Below are 22,402 nucleotides of genomic sequence, written 5' to 3'. Positions count from 1 at the left end.
ATCTCCCAACACAGGGAGACATGTGCTTCTAGAACATTATTTTAAAAGCGTTTTAAAAGCACTTGACTTTAAGAATGCTCCTTGGGAAATGAGGGGCCTGTCTAAATAACAGAGAGTAGAATAAATGAGTCTGCATTGGAGAAATTAAAAATAATCTCCAAGAATCCAGTGTTCAACACAAAACATCTAAATGTCAAGGTTTACTGAAAAAAAAAACAACAAAACAGGCTGTACAAGACAGTTGTGCTTTAAAACATTTAAGCTTTCTGTCCCCATACCATTAGCTCCCAGAGCACTGCTTGAACTACCTGCAGCTACTCAGAAATGTGCTTTCCAAAGCAACCACCTGAGTCTTAGGCCTGAAGGAGCCAGGACAAAACCTGGTGTGTGTGTGTGTGTTTAGGGGGAAAAAACAAAAAAGACAAAAAGTAAAGCCTGAAGCTGGTGGCCCAACTCCTAGTTACTCAGGAGGCTGGTATGTGAAGATGGCAGTTTGAAGCCAGCCTGTGCAGCAAAGTCTATGCTGAACCACCACACACCCAGAAGTGGAGCTGTGGCTCAAATGGTAGAACGCTCGCCTCGAATGAAAACAAAACAAACAACAACCACAAAAATCAAACGGTAGCACCTCCTGCCAAGAAATAAAGGTGGCTAGGTGGCTGGTGTCTAGTCTTTAACTACAAGAGGAAAGAAAGAAGAGGAAACTGGAAGAACACTCCTTCAGGTGTAATAAGGTCTATAACGACTGCAGCGGAATGGAGTTGTCTAACTCCACTCCCTCTCGCTGGGTGTAAACTTCGCATCCATCCACGCTCTGCATTTGCCCACCCTGACCCAGCCAGGCCCAATAAGAGAGCCTTCCCCTCCTTCCCTCTTCCCCCTGGTCCACTCGCCCAGCCAGGAAAGAAAGAAAAAACAAGCATAAAGCAGCCCCCGAACCCTAAAGCGGCAATGTGTGCAGCCCAGGCCCCATCCACCTCTGAAATACCACCCTTCACCTCTCAGCCACAAACAGGGTTCACCGTCCACCTAGCACACCAGGCCCCGAAGTCCTACAGCTCCATCCCCGCCTCCAGCCTCCGCTCCCCATGTCCCCACTGCTCTGCACCTGGCCGCATCACACACGCCTCACCCTCACCCCCACCCCCGTGTCTCAGGGAGTCCTGAGCCACCCCCCCCCCAGCCCGAGGTCTCCCCTCCACTGCCCGGCCCAATACCGGGATGGGCTGGGTTGGGGGCTGAGGAAGGCTGAAATGGGAATTTAAAGGGGCTGAGGTGGTAGGTTGAGGGCTGGGGTGGGGGGTGAAGTGAGGAAGGGGGGTGGTGAGGGAGGATGGGCTGTGGAGGGCTGAGGTAGTGGGGGCTGAAGTGAGGGAGGGCTGAGGTAGGGACTGAGGTAGGGGAGGGCTGAGGTGGGGAGGGCTGTGGAGGGCTGAGGTGGGGAGGGCTGAGGTGGAGAGGGCTGGGGAGGGCTGAGGTGGGGAGGGCTGAGGGGAGGGCTGAGGTGGGGAGGGCTGAGGTGGGTTGTGGTGGGGAGGGCTGAGGTGGGGAGGGCTGAGGTGGACTGAGGTGGGGAGGGCTGTGGAGGGCTGAGGTGGGGAGGGCTGAGGTGGACTGAGGTGGGGAGGGCTGAGGTGGGGAGGGCTGAGGTGGGGAGGGCTGAGGTGGACTGAGGCGGGGAGGGCTGAGGCGGGGAGGGCTGAGGTGGGGAGGACTGAGGTGGACTGAGGCGGGGAGGGCTGAGGTGGGGCTGAGGTGGGGAGGGCTGAGGTGGGGGTGAGGTGGGGAGGGCTGAGGTGGGCTGAGGCGGGGAGGGCTGAGGCGGGGAGGGCTGAGGTGGGGAGGGCTGAGGTGGGCTGAGGCGGGGAGGGCTGAGGCGGGGAGGGCTGAGGTGGGGGTGAGGTGGGGGTGAGGAGGGCTGAGGTGGGGAGGGCTGAGGTGGGGGTGAGGTGGGGAGGACTGAGGTGGGGAGGGCTGAGGCGGGGAGGGCTGAGGTGGGGGTGAGGTGGGGAGGGCTGAGGTGGGGGTGAGGTGGGGAGGGCTGAGGTGGGGCTGAGGTGTGGAGGGCTGAGGTGGGGAGGGCTGAGGTGGGCTGAGGCGGGGAGGGCTGAGGTGGGGAGGGCTGAGGTGGGGGTGAGGTGGGGGTGAGGTGGGGAGGGCTGAGGTGGGGCTGAGGTGGGGAGGGCTGAGGCGGGGAGGGCTGAGGTGGGGAGGGCTGAGGTGGGGGTGAGGTGGGGAGGGCTGAGGTGGGGTGAGGTGGGGAGGGCTGAGGCGGGGAGGGCTGAGGAGGGCTGAGGCGGGGGTGAGGAGGGCTGAGGCGGGGAGGGCTGTGGAGGCCGGGTCCCCCCTCCCCGTCCCCGCCCGCGCGGCCTGCGCCCCGGCCTCACCTCCGGCGCCGGCCCTCCCCGGGGCGCCCTGCCCTGCCCAGCTCGGGCCGGGAGCGGGCGGCCGGGAGAGCACCGCGAACGCCTCGGCGCCGCGCCCGGCGGGAGCTCGGGTCCCGCCGCCCTCCGCGCGCCGCCGCCGCCTCACGCTCCGCGGGCTGTCGCCGCCGCCCGGGCGCCCGCCGCCGCCGCCGCCGCCGCCGCCGCCGCCGCCACCGCCGAGCGCGGCCGGGCGCGCGTGACGTCACCGCGCCCCGCCCCCGCCGGCCCCGCCCCGCGCTGCGCGCGCGCCGCCGAGGCCCCGCCCCGCGCGTGCGCGCCGCCGCCCCGGAGCCGGAGCCGGCGCCGGCGGGATGGGGGGGGGGGGGCGGGGGACCGGCCTCCCCGGGGCGCCCACGGCGGCGGCGTGAGTCCCGCCGCGCTCGCCGTCCGACGCGGCCGCCCCGGGCCGGAAGCGGCCTTTCCCGGGCATGGCACGGGAGTCGCCACGCGGAGGACTGCGCCCAGCACCGCGCGGGAGAGGCGGCGGGAGGACTGCGCCCAGCACCGCGCGGGCGGGAGAGGCGGCGGGAGGACTGCGCCCAGCACCGCGCGGGAGAGGCGGCCCAGATACTCAAGGACCGAGCCAAGTACTGCCTGGACAGAGTGACCCTAAAGGACTGTGCCATGTACTGCACAGAGAAGGCAACCCCCAAGGACTATGCCCAGTACCCATGGACCAAGGGACCCAAGGCATGAGCCAAGTACTGCTCATTATCGCAGCAGGTGTCACCCCGGCAGCCGATGCCGTCTTCTGGGGACCCCCGGTTTCCTCAGGCTGAGTCACAAGTTGGTTTTCTCTCTCTGGAGGTCAGAGCTTGAGCAGCCATTAATCTAGGTGTAGATAAGCCGTCTCCAGACCCTGTGAGTTACACCGACGCCAGGCCTGCGGTGCGCATCAAGATAACCTAGAACATCTCTGAGATGAGAGAGGTACCAGGTAAGTCATACTCGGCTGAATCTCCCACGATCGTGATTAGCCGGATCACACAGGATCATTTTGCAGTGTCTCGGCAATATTCACACTCCTTCACACATCAAACTCTGGTTCACCCTGCCCCTGCTTACTACCAGCTGAGCCAAAATCTGAGGATCACAGTTGAGAGCCAGCCCAGTGCTACACCTCTCCCCCCACCACACACACCAAACCAAGGTAGAACTCCCAATCGCTAGAACGTGACTAAGCCAGGCGCCGGTGGCTCACGAACCCTCGCTACTCAGAAGGCTGAGATCTGAGGGTTGCCAGCCCAGGCAGGAGAAGTCCGTGAGCCTCATCAATAAACTACCAGAAAGTCTGAAGTGGAACTGTGGCTCAAGTGGTCAAGCACCAGTCTTGAGCAAAAAACAAAACAAAACAACACAGGAGTATCACTGAGGCCCTGAGTTCGTTAGGTGCACACGCTAGTACTTACCTTGCTAGGTTTTGAACTTCCCTGGAGCTGCTCCCCTTTCTTCCCAGTTTCTCTCTTTCGCAAAGGGAGTATGGTCCTGTGGAGGGGTCCAGTGCTCAAGAGGAACATTGCTTCAAGGTGACTAGTCTCCCCTCTCACCCCACACTCTCATTAGATAACACTGGTTGAGCAACAGTCTGGTATGCACACCTGTAATCCCAGCGACTCAGAAGGCTGAGATCTGAGGGTCAAGGGTCAAAGCCACCCCAGGGCAAGAAATACACAAGACTCTATTATCTCCAGGAACCCACCAACAAGCCAGAAGTGGAACTGTGGCTCAGGTGGTAGAGTGCCGGCCTTGAGCCCCAAAAGCCTAAGAGACAGCGCCCCGGTTTGCATGTTTCAAACGCACACACGGATAACTCTAGAGACGGAGCCCGTATCCAAAATGCTGCAACGACAGTGGTTGAACTTCTGGAATCTGGCGGGATTTGGAAATATGGTGAGATAATTTTGACAGAGAATTTCTGGAATCATGACATATCCAGTCAGTCTGAACACAAAATTCATTTGATCTCATATGCTCCTCGGCAGCACCTGATTTTTTTTTTTTTTTTTGGGTAGGTCATGAGGCTTGAACTCTGGGCTTGGGCGCTGTCCCTCAGCTCTTCAGCTGAAGTCCAGCGTTCTACCAGTTGAGCTGCAGCGCCACTTCCGGTTTCCTGGTGGTTTATTGGAGGTAAGAGTCTCAGACTTTCCTGCCTGGGCTGGCTTTGAACCGTGATCCTCAGATCTCAGCCTCCTGAGTAGCTGGGATGACAGGTGTGAGCCACTGGACCCTTGTTCCCCCCACGCCCCATAATTTTAAGTGTTTTTTTTTTGGGGTCCGGTCGTGTGGCCTGAACTCTGGGCCTGGGCACTGTCCCTCAGGTCTTCAGTTCCAAGGCCAGCGCTCTACCACTTGAGCCACAGCGCCACTTCCGGCTTTTTTTTTTTTTCTTATGTGGTGCTGGGGAATCGAACCCAGGGCCTCAGGCATGCAAGGCAAGCGCTCTACCACTGAGCCACCTTCCCAGCCCTTAAGTGTTTTCTGTGTGGTCATTGGGATTGGACCCCAGGGTCCCCAGAGCTTACCTGGCTAGCTCCTCTTGCTCAACTTGCTCGACTTCATTTGCTCTCTCAACACCTTGAGCCTTGCCTCAAGCCCTGCTTTTTTCTTTTGTGCTGGTGATTTTAGAGATAGAGTCTACTGTTCTTCCCTGCCTGCACTGGCTGGCTTCAGATTGTCATCCTCTGGTGTCAGTCCTGTGAGGAACTAGGATTATAGGCACAAGCCCCCCGTGCCTGGCACAACTTTCTCTTGTGTCCTGGGGTTTGCACTCAAGGCTTCACAACTGTTAGGGAGGCCCACCACCCGCATTTTGTGTGTGTGTGTGTGTGTGCGCGCGTGCGCGCATGCATGTGCACATGCCAGTCCAGGGGCTTGAACCCAGAGCCTAAACGGTGTCCCTGAGCTTTTATGCTCAAGACTAGCACTCTACCACTTGAGCCACGGTGCCACTTCTGGCTGTTTGGTGGTTAAGTGGATCTGGGCTGGCTTTGAAGTGAGATCCTCCAATCTCAGCCTCCTGAGGAGCTAGGATGACAGCCCCTCGCAACTTTTCACCCGATAGTTTCTTTAGTCAGTCTATCCCCACTGGACGCGCTCTGGCCGCAGGCCTCTTAACCAGTGGTAGCTCAGGAGATGGGCTGGTAGGTGCGAGGTGATGGATGTGTTTGGATGTCCCGACAGCGCTCCCCAGAACAGCCACACAGACACTGCCCTGCTGGGCAGGGTGTGTGCACACACAGGATCCCTGGAGCCCAGGAGTTCAAGACTAACCTGGGCCACGCAGCTAGACCTTCCCCCTACAAACGAGAATGGTTATGAGAATGGCTTAGGGAAGTCCATGGGATGATGCCCCTCCCCTCCCCCCACCCCCACATGGTCACCCTCGGTGAGGCCCCACGCCCGTCAGACCCCGACCTTCCCCCCCCCCCCCCCCCCCCGCACTCACAGGCCTTCCTCTCTCCCTCTGCACCCCATGGAGGGGCGGTGGCTCCCTGCAGCCGCGACCTTCAGCACACAAGGACCGGAAGGGACAACAATCCTGTCCCTGGGGACCAAGGGCCAGCTCAGAGAAGCACGCGGTGACTCCTCGGCTGCCCCTCCCCGGGATGCAATGCTGCAGGAAAAGGCAGCCCCGCTCCTGGGGGTGCCCCACCCCACCCCCACATCCTTCCACTCCGTGCCTGGTCCTCCCAGGCCCGTGCTGTGCCAGCATGCGGCCCACATGGCCGGGCACAGCAGGGGGGCGGGGGGGGGGGAGGAAGGGGGGGAAGCGCTGGCTTCCCACGCGCAGAGTGACATTTCCAGGGTTCTGCACAATGGACAGGCTGCAGACCACGATCGTGGGCCGCTAGCCCAGGAAGAGGAGGGGTGAGTAATGGAATCTCAAAGACTACCTGACACCGAGGGGGCTCCCACCCGTGGCCCCCCCAGCTCCTCCCATCACTGGGCCCTGTTGCCGGTGGTTCTTTTTTTTTTTTTTTCTGTCAGTCCTGGGGCTTAAACTCAGGGCCTGGGCGCTGTCTCTTAGCTTCTTTTACTCAAGACTAGCACTCTACCACTCGAAACACAGCACCACTCCCAGCCTTTTCTGTGTATGTGGTACGGAAGAATCGAACCCGGGGCTTTTTTGTGCATGCTGGGCAGGCGCTCTGCCACCGAGCCACAGTCCCAGCCCCTGTGGTTCTTCTGAGTTATCATGAAGTTCCATTTAGTCTCCGGCAGTAAATACGGAGCAGGAGACAATCCTGAAGATGGACGTTTTCTAGAAGACACGAGGTCCCCACAGCTCTGAAGGCAGGAGCTGCGTCTGCTGTACAGAGCCTCTCTCAGAGGAGCAACGACGGAGCTAATGGATGCGGAATGCAGCCGACTTTCCACAGAGGTGACAAAATTGCAATAAAAAATAATTGTCTCGTGCTTGTTAGAGCCCCATACTTTATAAAGCTTTTTTGAGGAGTAAGAACTGCTTCACACACTCGGGTGTGTGTGTGTATGTGTGTCCCCAGTCCTGGGCGCTGTCCCTGAGCCTCTGTGCTCAAGGCTACTGCTCTGCTGCTTGAGCCACAGCACCATTTCTGCCTTTTCCTGAGTGATTTATTGGAGGTAAAAAGTCTCCCAGACTTTCCTGCCCAGGCTGGCTTTGAACCAGGATCCTCAGATCTCAGCCTCCTGAGCAGGACTACAGGTGTGAGCCACTGCTCCCAGCTGCTACAACTCTTTGATTCACAAGAGTTTCAAGAAAACCTGTGTAACGTTACACTCCAATTTTCCATCACTTAACCAAGGTTGAAACTAGGCAGGAAAGTCTGTGAGACTCCTAGCTCCAATGAACCAGTAAAAAGCCAGAAGTGGCACTGTGGTCTAAGTGGTAGAGCGCTAGCATTGAGCACGAGAGCTCAGGGGCAGCGTCCAGGCCCAGAGTTCAAGCCTCACAACTGACCAAAAAACAAACAAACGACTCCAGGATTGGACATTGTTGTTTACACCTGCAATCCCGGTGACTAGGGAGGCAGATATAGGAGGATGGAGGTTGGAGGTCAGCAGGGAAAAAGTGCTGCTTTATCTCAAAATCGGTTTGGGCATGCTCAGAACTCCAGCTCCTCGGGAGGAGGGCGAAGCAGGGAGATCTACGTGTAACGTCCCCGGTGGCCCATTCCGCATAACTCTCACATTGCACAGCTGAGGTCAGCCGAGCTGGAGCCTCTCAGAGGTCGCCGACTTGCCTGGGTCTCCTTTCCTAGGCCTCCCCGGACTGCCTTCCCTTCCCCTAAAACTCGAGTCCCCGCGGGGCCTGAAGGCCAGTGTGCGCTCACACCTGAGGAACTGTGCGTGGACGCTGACTGCTGACCGGAGCCCCTCCGGCCTCCAAGTCCAAACCTCCATCCCCGCTGCCTCCACCGGACAACCAACTGCTCGCTCCGTGGGGTTGGCCGGGGACCTTGACTCTGTGGGCCGCCCTAGGCTGGGGACGGTGGCCACCTCGGGGGGATGGTCCGCGGGTCAGCTCGGGGGGAGGGGGACAGCCCGCGGGTCAGCTGGGGGGGGACGGCCCGCGGGTCAGCTCGGGGGGAGGAGGACGGCCCACGGGTCAGCTTGGGTCAGGCTCCTGGAGGGGACGGCCCGCGGGTCAGCTGGGGGGGGGACGGCCCGCGGGTCAGCTGGGGGGGGAAGGCCCGCAGGTCAGCTCGGGTCAGGCTCCTGGGGGAGATGGCCCGCGGGTCAGCTCGGGTCAGGCTCCTGGGGGGGACGGCCCGCGGGTCAGCTGGGGGGGATGGCCCACGGGTCAGCTCGGGTCAGCTGGGGAGGACGGCCCGCGGGTCAGCTCAGGTCAGCTGGGGGGGGACGGGCCGCGGGTCAGCTCGGGTCAGCTGGGGGGGGACGGGCCGCGGGTCAGCTCGGGTCAGCTGGGGGGGGACGGGCCGCGGGTCAGCTCGGGTCAGGCTCCTGCGGGGGACGCCCGAGGCTCGCGCTCGGACCCTGGGCTTCTCCCCCCAAGGCCGGCGCTCCGCCGCCTGACCTCAGCTCCAGCGCGGGCTCTCTGGCCGCTCATCGGCGGTCGGAGCGCCGCGGCCTTCCGTGCCGGGCCGGCTTCGAACCGCGGTCCTCAGCTCAGCCGCATGCGCGCCCTTCCCATTGGTTCGCGGGCGGCACCGCGGAAAGGCCGCGCGCTGTCGGTCACCCAAGTTCACCCCACGGCACAGACCGGGCGACCAGGCCGGACCTGCCCGGCCCTCGGCCCCGGCCCCGGGGCTGCAGCGCAGGGGCCACGGCGGCGGCTGGGAGACGTCCTCCGCCCGCGGGCCACCGGCGCCGGACGGGCACTGGGAGTCCCCGCCCCTCCTCCGGCCACGCCCATTCAGAGACCACGCCCCAGAGGCGGTGTCCATCCCGGAGACCACACCCCTGGAGGGCTTCGCAGCCCCGCCTATCCAGAGACCACGCCCAGCCCGGAGATCACACCCCTGGAGGGCTTCGCAGCCACGCCCATCCGGAGGCCACGCCCATCCCGGAGACCACTCCCCTGGAGGGCTTCGCAGCCCCGCCCATCCGGAGACCCCGCCCCCACCGCCCCACCCGGAGGCCACGCCCTACCCCGCCCGCGCCTCGGCCTGACGTGGGGCGGGGCAAAGCGGAGGCCGCCGGGCTCCGGGAGACGTTGGATGACCCGGCGGCCGGGGAGCGACGGCGCGGGGCCCCGGGAAGGGAGACGAACGCGAGGCGGGGCGGGGGGCGCTCGGGTCGATGAAGAGTCGCGAAGAGCACGTCCGTCCCTCTTGCTGTACGGCACCCCGTTACTCTGCGTCTTTTCGGGCCTTCGCCGCACTTCCGGTTGTGCTTTCCGGGCGCGGACCTTCTTCCCGGCGTGCCTTGCGCCCCCTCTTTCCCAGAAGCCCCCGCGCCGCCGCCTCGTCTCCGGGCGGGGCTCCCGGCGTGCACCGCGCGCTCCGGGGCGGCGCGTAAGTGGGGCTCGGGGCGGGGGTCCGCGGCGCGGGCCGGGGCGCGGGTGGGCCCGCCGCGTCCGTCCGTCCGTCCGCACACACACCCGTCCGTCCGCGCGCACACCCGTCCAACACCACTGACTCCTTTCCGCCTTTCAGTGTGTCCCCAGTCCCGGGCCGAGCGCGGGGCCGCCGCCCGCGAGGCCGGGCCGGGCGCGGGAGGCCGGGGTCCCCAACGCCCGCGAGGCCGGGCGCGGGAGGCCGGGGTCCCCAACGCCCGCGAGGCCGGGCCGGGCCGAGCGCGGGGCCGCCGCCCGCGAGGCCGGGCCGGGCGCAGGAGGCCGGGGTCCCCAACGCCCGCGAGGCCGGGCCGGGCGCAGGAGGCCGGGATCCCCAACGCCCGCGAGGCCGGGCCGGGCGCAGGAGGCCGGGGTCCCCAACGCCCGCGAAGCCGGGCCGGGCGCAGGAGGCCGGGTCCCCAACGCCCGCGAGGCCGGGCCGGGCGCGGGAGGCCGGGGTCCCCAACGCCTGCGAGGCCGGGCCGGGCGCGGGAGGCCGGGGTCCCCAACGCCTGCGAGGCCGGGCCGGGCGCGGGAGGCCGGGTCCCCAACGCCCGCGAGGCCGGGCGCGGGAGGCCGGGGTCCCCAACGCCCGCGAGGCCGGGCCGGGCGCAGGAGGCCGGGTCCCCAACGCCCGCGAGGCCGGGCCGGGCGCAGGAGGCCGGGGTCCCCAACGCCTGCGAGGCCGGGCCGGGCGCGGGAGGCCGGGGTCCCCAACGCCTGCGAGGCCGGGCCGGGCGCGGGAGGCCGGGTCCCCAACGCCCGCGAGGCCGGGCGCGGGAGGCCGGGGTCCCCAACGCCCGCGAGGCCGGGCCGGGCGCAGGAGGCCGGGATCCCCAACGCCCGCGAGGCCGGGCCGGGCGCAGGAGGCCGGGATCCCCAACGCCTGCGAGGCCGGGCGCAGGAGGCCGGGGTCGACAAAGGGGGCCCAGGGACAGCGCCTAGGCCCGGGACTGACACACACACACACAGCCTCACAGCCACACACACACAGCTTCACACACACCCAGCCTCACACAGAGCCTTACACACCAGGACACACATACACCAGTACTTACACACCAGGACTGACACACAGCCTCACACACACACAGCCTCACACACACAGCCTCACACACACACAGCCTCACACACACACACACACACAGCCTTACACACCAGGACACACACACAGCCTCACACACACACACACAGCCTCACACACCAGGACACACACACAGCCTCACACACACACAGCCTCACACACCAGGACACACACAGCCTCACACACCAGGACACACACACAGCCTCACACACCAGGACACACACACAGCCTCACACACCAGGACACACACACAGCCTCACACACCAGGACACACACACAGCCTCACACACCAGGACACACACACAGAGCCTCACATACACACAAAGCCTCACACACACACAGAGCCTCACACACACACAGAGCCTCACACACCAGGACACACATAGCCTCACACACACAGCCTCACACACCAGGACATACACAGCCTCACATACCAGGACACACACACACACCTCACACACACACAGCCTCACATGCCAGGACATACACAGCCTCACATGCCAGGACATACACACAGCCTCACACACCAGGACACACACACAGCTTCACACACCAGGACACACACACACAGCCTCACACACCAGGACTGACACACACACACACACACCTCACAGACTTTCCTACCCAGGCTAGCTTTGAGCCACAGTCCTCGGATCTCCGTCTGCTTTTGGCTGGGATGGGGACAGAGCCCGGCCCCCGGCGTCCTGTGACTGGTGTGCCTGCAGCTTTCTTCTGTCTCTCCCATAGCTGAGGAGCGTGGCTGGCTTCAGTTGACCGTCCCAGGAGCTCCTGCAGCGCCCTGCGCCCAGCCGTCCTGGAGGTCTCCTCCAGGGCTTTCATCTCTGCAGAGCCAGCATCAGCATGTCTGGGGCTGAGGACGCGCCCCCTGGGGGCTGTGACCGGCCCGCCGCGGGTGGCAGGGCTGTGCTGTGTTTTGGACAGGTATCAGCTGCTCTGTCCCGGGCCGGTCACCCGCACAGCTGTGTCCAGGAGGGTCTGTGATGCGCTGCACACGTTCCCAGCTTCTCAGCACTGCTCAGAGGGCTGGGAGTGTGGTAGGGCGCCCGTCTAGCATGTACGAGGCCCTGGGTTCCATTCCTCGGTGCCACATACACAGAAAATAAATAAAATTAGTTTTAAAAAAGACTGAGCGTAGCAGGAATCTTGTTTAGATGGGTATTATGTATTCATATAAGGTACAATTCAAAGTGAACCCGGCTGCATGTGAAGAGCCTCCTGATTCTCCCCAAAACGGGAGCGGGGTGGGGAGGGGAAGGAAGCGGGGGGGGGGGGGGGGGGGGGGTGCCCTCAGCCTGGCCCATCTCTCATTTGGATTGCAGACTCAGTACTCGGCGGAGGAATACCAGGCCATCCAGAGCGCCCTGCGCCAGAGGCTGGGCCCGGAATACATAAGCAGCCGCATGGCTGGAGGAGGCCAGAAGGTAGGAGGAGCAGCTCCATGACCTGGAGATGGGGCCCCCAGCCCCCCATGTGGGGCCAGACTCAAGTGAGGGGCTACTTCCTAGACCCTCCGGGAAGCAGGCAGGGGGTGTCTAGCCTTCAGAGTCATCTGAAGTAGTCCAAGCATTCATTGCCTTTGTGTAACAGCCTGGCGCTGGCGGCTCCCGCCTGTCAGCCCAGCTACTCAGGAGGCTGAGATCTGAGGATCATAGTTCAAAGCCAGCCAGGGCAGGAAAGTCTGGAGACTCCTATTTCCAATGAACCACCAGAAAACCAGACATGGCGCTGTGGCTTAAAGTTACCTTGAGCAAAAAGAGCTGAAGGACAGCGCCCAGGCCCTGAGTTCAAACCCCATAATCTCAAATATATAAATAAAAATAAAATTATACATATATTTTTCCAAGTAGCTACTGGGGTTACCTCCGGGGTCTCGCATTTGCCCAGCAGGCTCTACAGCTCACTGTAGTATATTATCTGAGTAGTTTATTGGAGCAGAGTCTCATGAACTTTCCTGCCTGGGCTGGCTTTGAACCAGGAGCCTCAGACCTCAGCGGAGCTGGGGTGACAGGCGTGTTACAGTGGCCTGGATTGCAGTCCTGGTTTTGCTCCCTGGTAGCTGGGGTGGTGAGGCGGGCGCCACGGTGCCCGTGGCCAGGGATTCCTGTGAGCTCATGGCTGCCTGGCGGGCCCCAGCTCTGCCTCCCGGGCAGCTGGGTGTCCAGGCGTGAGCCGGTGCCAGCCCTGCCCCGGCTCTTTCTGTATCTCTGAAATCCGCACTAGGCGCATGGAGGCTCACGTAGGTGAAAATGCCCTTCCCGTGTGACTAGGCCGACGCGGCCTTTGCCCGGCTCAGGGCCGCCCCCTCGTTTTCCAGGTGTGTTACATCGAGGGCCACAGGGTGATTAACCTGGCCAATGAGATGTTTGGCTACAACGGCTGGGCGCACTCGGTCACGCAGCAGAACGTGGGTGCGCGTCTCCCCTCCCCGCCTCCCTCGCTTTGAGCATGGGGCGGGCCCGGCCGGGCGCTTTCTGGGGTGGGCTGCTGCTTCCCTCTGAGGTCCCCCCCCCCCCCGCCCCCTGTTCTTAGATTTTGTGGACCTTAACAATGGCAAGTTCTACGTGGGTGTCTGTGCCTTCGTGAGAGTGCAGTTAAAGGTGAGTGGCATGGCGCCCCCTGGGGGCGGGGACAGGGATGGCCCAGGCCCAGGACAAAGGCCAGATAATGAGCATAGCCCGGCTGTGGGATGCCGGCTGCCGGGATGCCGGGTGCGGGCACACGCCAGTGCCAGGCCCTTCCGCCTAGATGGCATCTCACGGGGTTTTCCACCCCGGGCTGGAACTGTGCACCTGCAGATGTTAGCCTCCCAAAGATCTAGGCTTTATGAGGGTGAAGTCTTAACGGATTTGTTTCTGTTTTTTCTTCTGGCAAATGCTGGGGTTGAACTCAGGCCTCAGGCACTACCACAGAGCCACACCGCAGCCGCCTCAAATGCTGTTCTGGGTTCTTTATATAGCCACTGTGTGTGTGTGTGTGTGTGTGTGTGTGTGTGTGTGTGTGTGTATTACCCGCCCCCCCCCCCCCCCGCCCCTGGTGCTGGACACGGAACCCAGGATCTCATCAGCACTAGGCACTTGCTCTGTCACTGAAATACTGTCTCAAACTCTAGAAAATGATTTGCCTTTCAACCTCATTAATTCTATTCCGACTTCTAAAATAAGCATTCTAAGGTAGATGGGGATGGGTAGGTTTTGATACATATGTATATATGTTCATTTCCTGCAGTGCTGTGTGAATTGTTTTCAAAGTATTGGTGTGGCATTGTTTAACTCTATCATTGGCAGTCAGTCCGAGAAGTGGATGCCATCGGACAGTAGGAAAGACAGAGGAGCAGGTGTGGTGGTCGACGCCTGCAGTCCTAGCTACTTGGGAGTCAGGAGGATGGCAGTTTGAGGCCAGCCTGGGCAAAAGTTTCCACCACCCCATCTCAACTGATGCTGGGCGATGCTGGGCGGAGGACGGCCTGGGTGTGACTGGGAGCGGGGCTCCTGTGGTAGAAGGCGTGCATTGGTCACAGGGCCCCGAGTTCAGTCCCCAGTACGCCCTCTGGGGGAGGGTCTGCTGCCTATTAGGTATGATGGGGGTCAGCCCTTTGCTGGCTGAGGAGGTGCCGGGCCCGGTGCGGGCGGGGCTGGGCAGGGAGCAGCGGCCGAGCTCCCGCACTTTCTCCCCTTGGCCAGGATGGCGCCTACCACGAGGATGTGGGCTACGGAGTCAGCGAGGGTCTCAAGTCTAAGGCCTTGTCCTTGGAGAAGGCCAGGAAGGAGGCGGTGACCGACGGGCTAAAGCGTGCGCTCAGGTCAGCATCAGGCTGCGCTCGGCTCTGCGTCCCGGGCCTGAGCAGCACCCACTCGGCCATTGCCTGGGCAGCCCGAGCCCCAGCCGGTGCTCAGCCCTGCCCCTTCCCCTCATGCCAGGAGCTTCGGGAACGCGCTGGGGAACTGCATCCTGGACAAAGATTATCTGCGCTCCCTGAACAAGCTCCCCCGCCAGGTACGCTGCACATGGCCAGGGGGCGGGGGCAGAAGGCAGGGGGCAGAGGGCAGGGGACGGGGGACGGGGACAGTAGCTGCCACGGGCTCTGGGGGTTTTGTGCAGAGGCCGTGTGTCCGGTAGGAAATGGAGGCCTTGGTGGTTTCCCTGCCCATCCTGGTCAGGAGTTGTGGCCGGCACGGTCTGCGTCCCGCGTCCCCTCCCTCGGCCTCCTCCACGGGAAGGCTCTGCCCCCCTTCTGCCAGGACAACCCCCCACCCCCACCCCAGGCAGCTGCTTTTTGTTTTTGTTTTTGCTGATCCTGGGACTTGAACTTGGGGCCTGGGCGCTGTCCCTGCACTTTTCAGATCAAGGTAAGTACTCTCCAGTGCACTTTGTTTTCTGGTGGTTTATTGGAGATGAGAGTCTCACGGACTTTGCTGCCCAGGCTGGCTTTGGACTGCGATCCTCAGATCTCAGCCTGCTCAGCAGCTGGGATGACAGGCGTGAGATCACTTTGGGAGAGGACTGTTTGAACACGCTCCTCCCTTTCCGCTCACTGCCTCTGCCTCTGGTCGCAAAGGACAATGGTCTCCGGGCCCCCCTGCCTCGGGGTAGGAGCCACGTATGCAGAACCCAAGCCACCATTTGGTGGAGCTCAGGAAAGCGCCAGGTGCATGGGCCAGGCGGGAGTGGCCAGAAGGGCAGAGGTGAAGTCAGGGTTCCCGGGGCAGGGGGATGGGGGTGGGAGAATGCGGGGCAGGCTGGGGTGCGGAGGTGAGCGGACACAGCACCAGAGCACTGGATGGGGAAGCAGGCCCAGTCGGGGTCCCCGCCTGCGGAAGCTGGGGCTGGCTGGAGGGAGCGTGCTGCGCTCCCGCTGCCGAGCTGGGCTTTCTACGGGCATCCCAGCGTGACCACCGCCGGCGCCCCGGGCCTGTGGCTTGGCGGGTGTGCCCAGCCCCACTCCCAGGCAGCCGTGGGGTCCTGCACCCCTCTAGACGTGCACCGAGACCACAGAGTGTCTTTAGTAGGGCTGCTTTGTGGCGCTCATCCTCGGTGAGGCCTGCTCACCACATCTTGAAGGTGTCTGTTGAGGTCTGTGCATACTCACCGTTCCAGTGTGATGGAGGGGTGACGGGGAGTGATGGAGGGGTGGTGGAGAGAGAGTGGAGGGATGATGATGGAGGGGTGACGGAGAGGTGATGGACAGTGATGGAGGGATGATGGAGGGGTGATGGGGATTGATGGAGGGGTGACGGAGGGGTGATGGAGAGTGGAGGGATGATGGGGGATGATGGAGGAGTGATGGAGTGATGGACGAGTGATGGAGGGATGATGGAGGGGTGATGGGGATTGATGGAGGGGTGATGGAGAGTGGAGGGATGATGGGGGGTGATGGAGGGGTGATGGAGAGTGGAGGGGTGTCGGAGGGGTGACAGGAGTGATGGAGATTGATGGAGAGATGATGGAGGGGTGATGGAGGGGTGATGGGGGGTGATGGAGGGGTGACGGAGGGGTGATGGACAGTGATGGAGGGATGATGGGGGGTGATGGAGGGGTGATGGAGAGTGGAGGGATGTCGGAGGGGTGACAGGAGTGATGGAGATTGATGGAGGGGTGACGGAGGGATGATGGAGGGATGATGGAGGGGTGATGGGGGGTGATGGAGGGGTGACGGAGGGGTGATGGAGGGATGATGGAGGGGTGATGGAGAGTGGAGGGATGATGGGGGGTGACGGAGGGCTGACAGGAGTGATGGAGATTGATGGAGGGGTGACGGAGGGGTGATGGACAGTGATGGACAGTGATCCTTTCCAGGATCTCCCGTCAGGCAGTTTTCCTCCCGTATTTTTTACAGCTGCCTCTTGAAGTGGATCTGACCAAAGCCAAGAGACAAGACCTGGAGCCGTCGGTGGAGCAGGCGAGGTACAACAGCTGCCGGCTGCAGGCGGCTCTGGGAGTCCCGGGGGCCGCGGCAGCGCCGGCCCAGAGCAGACCAGGCCGCCCCGAGGAAGAGGAGGGGGAGACGCGCAGCTGCTCCAGGTAGGGCCCTCCAGGTAGGGCCCGTGTGTGCTTCGTTTGTGCCCCCTCCTGCGGGCCGGGCCGGGCCCCACCCTTGCCTGGCACTCACGTCTCTGGCTCCACAGCGTGGAGGAGTCCACGCTGCAGCGGAAGCTGCGGCAGAAGCAGCTGCAGCAGCAGTTCCGGGAGCAGATGGAGCGGCGGCCCGCTGCAGCTGTGGGACAGAGTGACGGTGCGTGGGGGCGGGTCTCCCCGGCTCTCCTGGCTGGCGGGGCGGGAGGGAACTTGACATTTCAGGGCAAAAGGATTTTTGTGTGTGCGTGCAGTACAAGGCTTGAACTCGAGGCCTTGTGCCTTCCCTTGGCTTTCATTCAAGGCTGAAGCCCGCTCTTCCCCTTGAGCCACACCCCCACTTTCGGCTTTTTGCTGGTCAACCCAAGATCGCAGTCTCACAGAGCTCTCCCCTCAGCCGTCTGCGCCCCAGGTCTCTTGCCTCCTGAGCAGCTGGGGTGATGGGCAGCAGCTGCTTGGTGTGCACAGAAAGGCGTCAGTGGGGGGCCCGCAGGGGCGTGAGGGCGCCTGAGCAGGGACTGTGCGCGCGGGGGGAGCGCGGCAGGGGTCGGGGGAGGTGGGCTGCGCAGGCCCCCCACCCCCCACCCGCAGCCCGCGTTGGTTCCCTGTCCTTCTCTGCACGCACGGGGAAATGAGTGTGACACACAGCCAAGGCCTCAGGGCGCTGTGACGGCTCACCACCGCAGGGCTGCAGAGGGGGCGTCGCGGTGGGGGTGGTGATGGTGGTGGTAGAGGGCGTCGCGGTGGGGGTGGTGATGGTGGTGGTAGAGGGCGTCGCGGTGGGGGTGGTGATGGTGGTGGTAGAGGGCGTGGTGGTGGGGGTGGTGATGGTGGTGGTAGAGGGCGTGGTGGTCGTGGTGGTGGTGTGGTGATGGTAGAGGGTGTGGTGGTAGTGGTGGTGTGGTGGTGGTGATGGTAGAGGGTGTGGTAGTGGTGATGGTAGAGGGTGTGGTGGTGGTGTGGTGGTGATGGTAGAGTATGTGGTGGTGGCGGTGGTAGTAGTGGTGGTGGCGGTGGTAGTGGTGTGGTGGCGGTGGTGGTGGCGGTGGTAGTGGTGTGGTGGTGATGGTAGAATCATGGGGGGGGGGGTAATGGTGGCCCTCACAGAACCCCAGAACCATGTTTGGAGCCGCTGGCTCGCGGCTCGCAGCCAGCCCTGTCAGCTGCTGTTGGCAAGCGTCACCCCAGCTGCACAGGGGACCCCATCCCCAGAGCTGCCAAGGGGCCGGGGCGGAGCACAAGGGGCTGAGCGCGGGCGTAGGCAAGCGTGAGGCTTAAGAGTTCAAACCCCAGCATCCCCCAAACCAACAACAGCGTTTCCTTGTTCCTACTTTGGGAGGAAGGCAGACGGCGGGGCGGGCGCGGGGAAGAGAAGCGCTAACAAGCCCACCGGCTGCGCCATCCATCCCTGTCTTTTCTGCTTGTGTCACCCACAGTGCCCCCCCCGGCCCCCCCTCCGCCCGGCCCCCCCTCGGCCCCCGCCCCCCTCAGGGAGGACCACCCATCAGGTGAGGAAGCCCCGGCCCAGCCTGCGCAGCTGCACTGCCAGGCCCTGTGACCTGTGACCTGTGCCCCCTGCCCCCTGCAGCAAACCCGGAAGACAACCTGGACCTCTGGGACCTCACTCCAGACCTGGAAGACTTCTCGAAGCCCTCGGTGAAACCAGAACCCCCCTGGACCTCTGCCCACGCAGCCCCGGACCACCAGGTGGCGCTGCAAGACCGGCGCCCACACACCTGCCGCCAGAAGCCGGAGAAACCCGAGCCCTGGCACCCCCAAACCTGCAACGCGCACTGGCTCCCAACAGGTAGCCCAACACCCGAGGCCAGTGCAGCTGCTCAGGAGACAGGGGTTGTGAGGCTGGCGGTTGGAGGCCAGCCCTGGCAGACAGCTGTAAGGCCCTTTCTCAACTAGCAGAAGCCGGGTGTGGCCACGTGTCTGTGCGGCCCCCAGTCTGAGCGGGAGGTATAACTCAGGAGGAGCGTGGCAGGCAGAGCTACACAGAGGCTGAGATCCGAGGGTCATGGTTCAAAGCCAGCCCAGGCAGGAAAGTCTGAGAACCACCAGAAAACCAGAAGTGGCGCTGTGGCTCAAGTGGTAGAGCGCCCACCTTGAGCTAAAGAGCTGAGGGACAGCAGCCAGGCCCTGAGTTCAAGCCCCATGACAAAAAGAAAAAAAGGCAATAGTAACAGTCCTGTGAACGCCGAGGACATTGAAGTCGGGTGAGATCTCGCAGCAGAGACATCCACGTAGACGGCCGAGTGAGTTCAGAGCCACCCGGGCCGTGCCGCGGCCCTCCCAAGGGCGAGGGAACGCAGGCCCCGTGCCCAGGCCTCCTGGGGTCTGTTCCTCGGCTCAGTCTGAGTTGGGATTGCTCATCTGGAAGTCACAGCTGGCTCCTGAAGTTGGGACAGCTGCACTGACGGCTGCCCCCCTCCCCCGCTTCCTCTGCAGGAGGTGAGGCTCCCCGGGAGCACCGGGACTGGAAGAAACGGAAACTGGATCCACCCTGAGGCCCAGGCTGGACAGGCGCCACCTCGAGGGGACTGGAAGACACCTTTGCCCAGGAAGCCACTGGCCATAGCCCGAGACTGACCGCTCCTCACCGAGCCTCGCCCAGGCCCGGGTCAGGGCGCAGAGAGCCAGCCCCCCCTCCGCCCCCCCTCCCCGATCCCCCCCCCCCCCCCGCAGCGAGCAAGCCTGCCTCTGTCCCTAAGCTGTTGTGTGAATAAAGACGTCTTGGGAGCAGCGGCTGTCCATGCGCGCGCAGGCCGGCCCATCGCGTCTCCCTGTACTGCGCCTGCTCCTCCCCCACCCCGGCCTGCCTGCACCCCTGCGGTGCCAGGCCTCCTCCCGGGTCCACGTGCTCCATCGGTGGAGGCAGGTCTGGTTTGTGCTTTGGGGCCAACACACAGCCTGACCCACGGGACAGCACGCCTGGGCGGCTGCCACCCAAGTGACCGACGGGACCTCCGCATGGCCAGGCCAGGCGCCACTGTGGGCAGGAGTGTGTGGCTTCACCCCCGGCCCCAAACACCAGGCCCCAGCCCAAGAAAAATGCAAGCTGCAGTCACACGCCTCACACCTGCAGTCCCTGCTGCTCAGAAAGCTGAGATCTGACGCGCAGAGCGCAGAGTTTGACGCCATCAGGCAGGAAAAGCTGGAATGTAGATGTGGCTCAAGTGATAAAGCACTAGCCTTGGGCAAAACTCAAGACAGCACTGAGGCCCTGAATTCAAGCCCCTGGACTTGCGAGTCTGAGCTGGAGATTTCTGGCTGCAACTCTGGGAGGGGAGCATGGGTGGACCAGCACCCACATCTCACGAGCAGCGACATCCTGGAGCAGACGCTGGCGGCGGCAGCTGCTTCGATTCAGAGTGGGGACCAGCCTTAGCATTGTGCTCCCCGTGTTCCACCCTTCTGTTCATGGTGCCATGGCATGGGCTGGCCCCGGGTCACAGCCCTGCGGCCCGGCCCGCTCCTGGGGGGAAGAGGCAGATGGCGGCTGGAAACGAACAGGAAAGCCCGCAGCTCCACAAAGGCAAGTCGGCTTTATTTGAATGGTTTCATTAAATAAAGTCTACAAAGGTAACAAACCATAGCACGAAGCGCAGCTTACAAGAAGCGCCACACCCGGAGTTAGTGCAAAATGTACGATAACGGCGGCTGAGGTTCCCGAGGCGCGGATTCAGTTTGTTTAAAAAAAACAGTGTACATTGTTAAATAATGTAAGGAAACACCCGGAATCGAGAAAGTCCTTTTTAATGTGGAAAAGATACTCAAACTGTCCTAGTAACACAAAAATAATTTAATCAGTTCAGTAGCACTGGCTCGTCCCGAGGAGCCCCACGCGGGGAGAGGCCGCGGTGCGGGAGCCGTCACACTCCCCTCGGCCTCTGCCGCTCGCCACATTCTTGTTGCGGGCCTCGCGCTGGCCAGTCCCCGAGAATGACAATCCCACCACGTGGGCCACTCGCTGCTTTTTCCACGAAGGGAAAGGTGGAAAACGGCAACAACTTTCTAGCTAAGTCGGAGGAGTGGAAACTGGGTGCCAGCTGCTCCCCCCAGCCCTCGAGGAGGTTGAGGCGCAGCACGGTGAACACTGGCGGGTTGCGGTTACTGCGGGGATGGAGGGGCGGCCATCTGGACGTCGCGGACAGGGCAGGCATGGGAAGGCCTGGGGCACGGTGCGGCTGGGACACGCGCCCGCCGGCCCTGGCCCCTCCGAGCTACCCTGGCCCCTTGGAGCCACCCTGGCCCAGGCTCTCACCTGATACACGCACTGCCCGCCCTCTGCCCACCCCGCCCCGCTCCCACCTGCTCAGGCCGCCGCCGGGTCACCACCTCCGTGCCCCTGGGGTCTGGGATGTGGCTGCTGCTCGGGACGGGGGCACCCCAAGTCCAAGGCACTGAGATCCCCAGCAAGCAGTACTGGGAGAACACAAGTATTCAAGTGCGGTGATTTATACAATTTTACATTCACATTTATTCTTCTAATACAATGGAGATACAAAGGAAAAGTTAAAGCGTCTGGTGAGGAGAGCTCGCTTTCTGTGAACCTTTGAAACCTTTCACACTTCACTCTCTCAAACTACTGTTGTCCAACAACATTGTATCACAGTGTTTCCTCGTCGCGCGACAGCACTAGTGACCTACGGGAGAGGCGGCCGCGCCCTGCTAGTTTTTACTGGGTGTGGGGAGGAGGGGTGGGGCCGAGGTGTGCGGGTGGGTGACCCCAAGGCTGGTCCACCCCCACCCCACCCGGAGCGCAGACAGGAAAGCTCAGCGGGGCACCCACCACAAGAAAGCTGCTCCTTCCTGCCTCCCACAGGTGGAGGGAGGAGGAAGGTTCTGGCGGGGCTCAGGATGAAGTGAGCACATCCCCGCGCGGGCGGGGAGCCGGCGGTTAGTGCACGCCCTCGGCCCGCGTCTCGGGGCGTGCTAGGTGGTCCGCAGGTTGGAGCCGGGGGGGTTGCTGATGGACTTCTGCAGACTGCTCATGTTGAAGTTCTGCAGGGACGTGGTGCCCACCGGCTGGAACTGGCCGAGCGGCTGCGGCGCGGGGCCGGCCGTCCCGCTCCACTGCGTGCCAAACGGCGCGGCCGGGAAGCCGTACTGCTGCGGAGGGCACATGGACTTGGTGAAGTGGCCCAGAGACGTGGCAGAGGTGGCGGAGATGGGTGCCGAGCTGCCCAGGCTGGAGGCCATGGAGATGCACAGCTGCCCGGGGGCCGAGAACTTGCGCGCCATGCCGGGTCCCTGGAACGAGAGCACAGCGCGGGTGGGCGCGGGGCGGTGGAGGGCCCGACCTGGGGAGAGCCTCTGGTGATCCCACCAGGGGGGATGGGCCACGCGTGGGGAGGGGGCGGTGCCTGGCCGCAGGGCTCGGGGTGGGAGGAAGGGCGCTGCGCGGGCCGCACGCAGCCCGGGAGCCAGGCAGGCCGCCCAGGCAGCGCCGCTTCCACCTCGCTTCTGCCTAAAGGGTTCACAAGCTGGGGTGCGGCCAGGGGTGGGGAGGGGCATTCACCTCGTAGTTCATGTGGCCTTTGCTGCCCCTCCGGCCCGAGAGGTTCATGGCGTCGCGGGCCCAGTTGTCCACCAGCTTGTGCAGGTCGTCCGTGAACGTGCCCTTCCTGCTGGACGTCATGGCGGGGGGCTGCGCCTGCGCGGCCTGGCTGCTCGTGGCGCCCCCGACCGTGTTCGTACTGCTGGTCCCTAGAGCGAGCAAGGCGGTGTTAGGAGGCGCTGGGGTGCACCTCCAGAAAGGGGGGTCAAGGGGGGTGAGCAGCAAGCCACAGAATGGGG

General features: G+C 63.0%; 3 protein-coding genes across 8 annotated transcripts in view; 1 reads left to right on the top strand and 2 right to left on the bottom strand.

Annotated features, from left to right (window-relative positions):
- The window catches only part of Erc1 (ELKS/RAB6-interacting/CAST family member 1), a 135,314-nt gene extending 132,870 nt beyond the window's left edge, over window positions 1–2,444 (bottom strand). For all 5 annotated transcript variants that reach the window (XM_042670134.1, XM_042670136.1, XM_042670137.1 and 2 more), the window contains exon 1: window positions 2,388–2,444. The gene's annotated coding sequence lies outside the window, so the exon portion shown is untranslated. The remainder of the gene's footprint in view (window positions 1–2,387) is intronic.
- Window positions 2,445–9,300: 6,856 nt separating this feature from the next.
- Rad52 (RAD52 homolog, DNA repair protein) lies at window positions 9,301–19,265 on the top strand. 2 transcript variants are annotated; one of them, XM_042670141.1, is made up of 11 exons: window positions 9,301–9,382; window positions 11,255–11,449; window positions 11,848–11,949; window positions 12,843–12,936; window positions 13,058–13,125; window positions 14,209–14,327; window positions 14,446–14,521; window positions 16,362–16,546; window positions 16,651–16,757; window positions 18,186–18,404; window positions 19,052–19,265. In XM_042670141.1, the coding sequence occupies exons 2-11, from the start codon at window positions 11,369–11,371 to the stop codon at window positions 19,108–19,110; spliced, it is 1,110 nt and encodes a 369-aa protein (XP_042526075.1). In that variant the 5' UTR covers window positions 9,301–9,382; window positions 11,255–11,368; the 3' UTR covers window positions 19,111–19,265. The 2 variants fall into 2 exon arrangements, with proteins under 2 accessions (XP_042526075.1, XP_042526074.1); XM_042670140.1 differs by having other exon boundaries at window positions 12,822–12,936.
- Window positions 19,266–20,129: 864 nt separating this feature from the next.
- Wnk1 (WNK lysine deficient protein kinase 1) overlaps window positions 20,130–22,402 on the bottom strand; it is an 84,620-nt gene continuing 82,347 nt past the window's right edge. The window contains 2 exon segments of the mRNA XM_042670133.1: window positions 20,130–21,856; window positions 22,125–22,312. Coding sequence (XP_042526067.1) covers window positions 21,539–21,856; window positions 22,125–22,312 — 506 coding nt within the window. The 3' untranslated portion in view covers window positions 20,130–21,538.

This window comes from Dipodomys spectabilis, unplaced genomic scaffold (genome assembly GCF_019054845.1).
Source record: "Dipodomys spectabilis isolate Male_0828 unplaced genomic scaffold, ASM1905484v1 ptg000521l, whole genome shotgun sequence".
NCBI classification, from domain to species: domain Eukaryota; kingdom Metazoa; phylum Chordata; class Mammalia; order Rodentia; family Heteromyidae; genus Dipodomys; species Dipodomys spectabilis.
This window is presented reverse-complemented; position numbering and strand designations above follow the sequence as displayed.

Excerpts from the sequence above, each read along its gene's own strand:
- Rad52 (XM_042670140.1), top strand. The coding sequence starts at position 11,369 with ATGTCTGGGGCTGAGGACGCGCCCCCTGGGGGCTGTGACCGGCCCGCC. Across the intron at positions 11,450-11,847 it reads CTGTGCTGTGTTTTGGACAG|ACTCAGTACTCGGCGGAGGA; the intron begins GTATCAGCTGCT and ends TTTGGATTGCAG. Across the intron at positions 16,758-18,185 it reads AGCTGTGGGACAGAGTGACG|CAAACCCGGAAGACAACCTG; the intron begins GTGCGTGGGGGC and ends TGCCCCCTGCAG.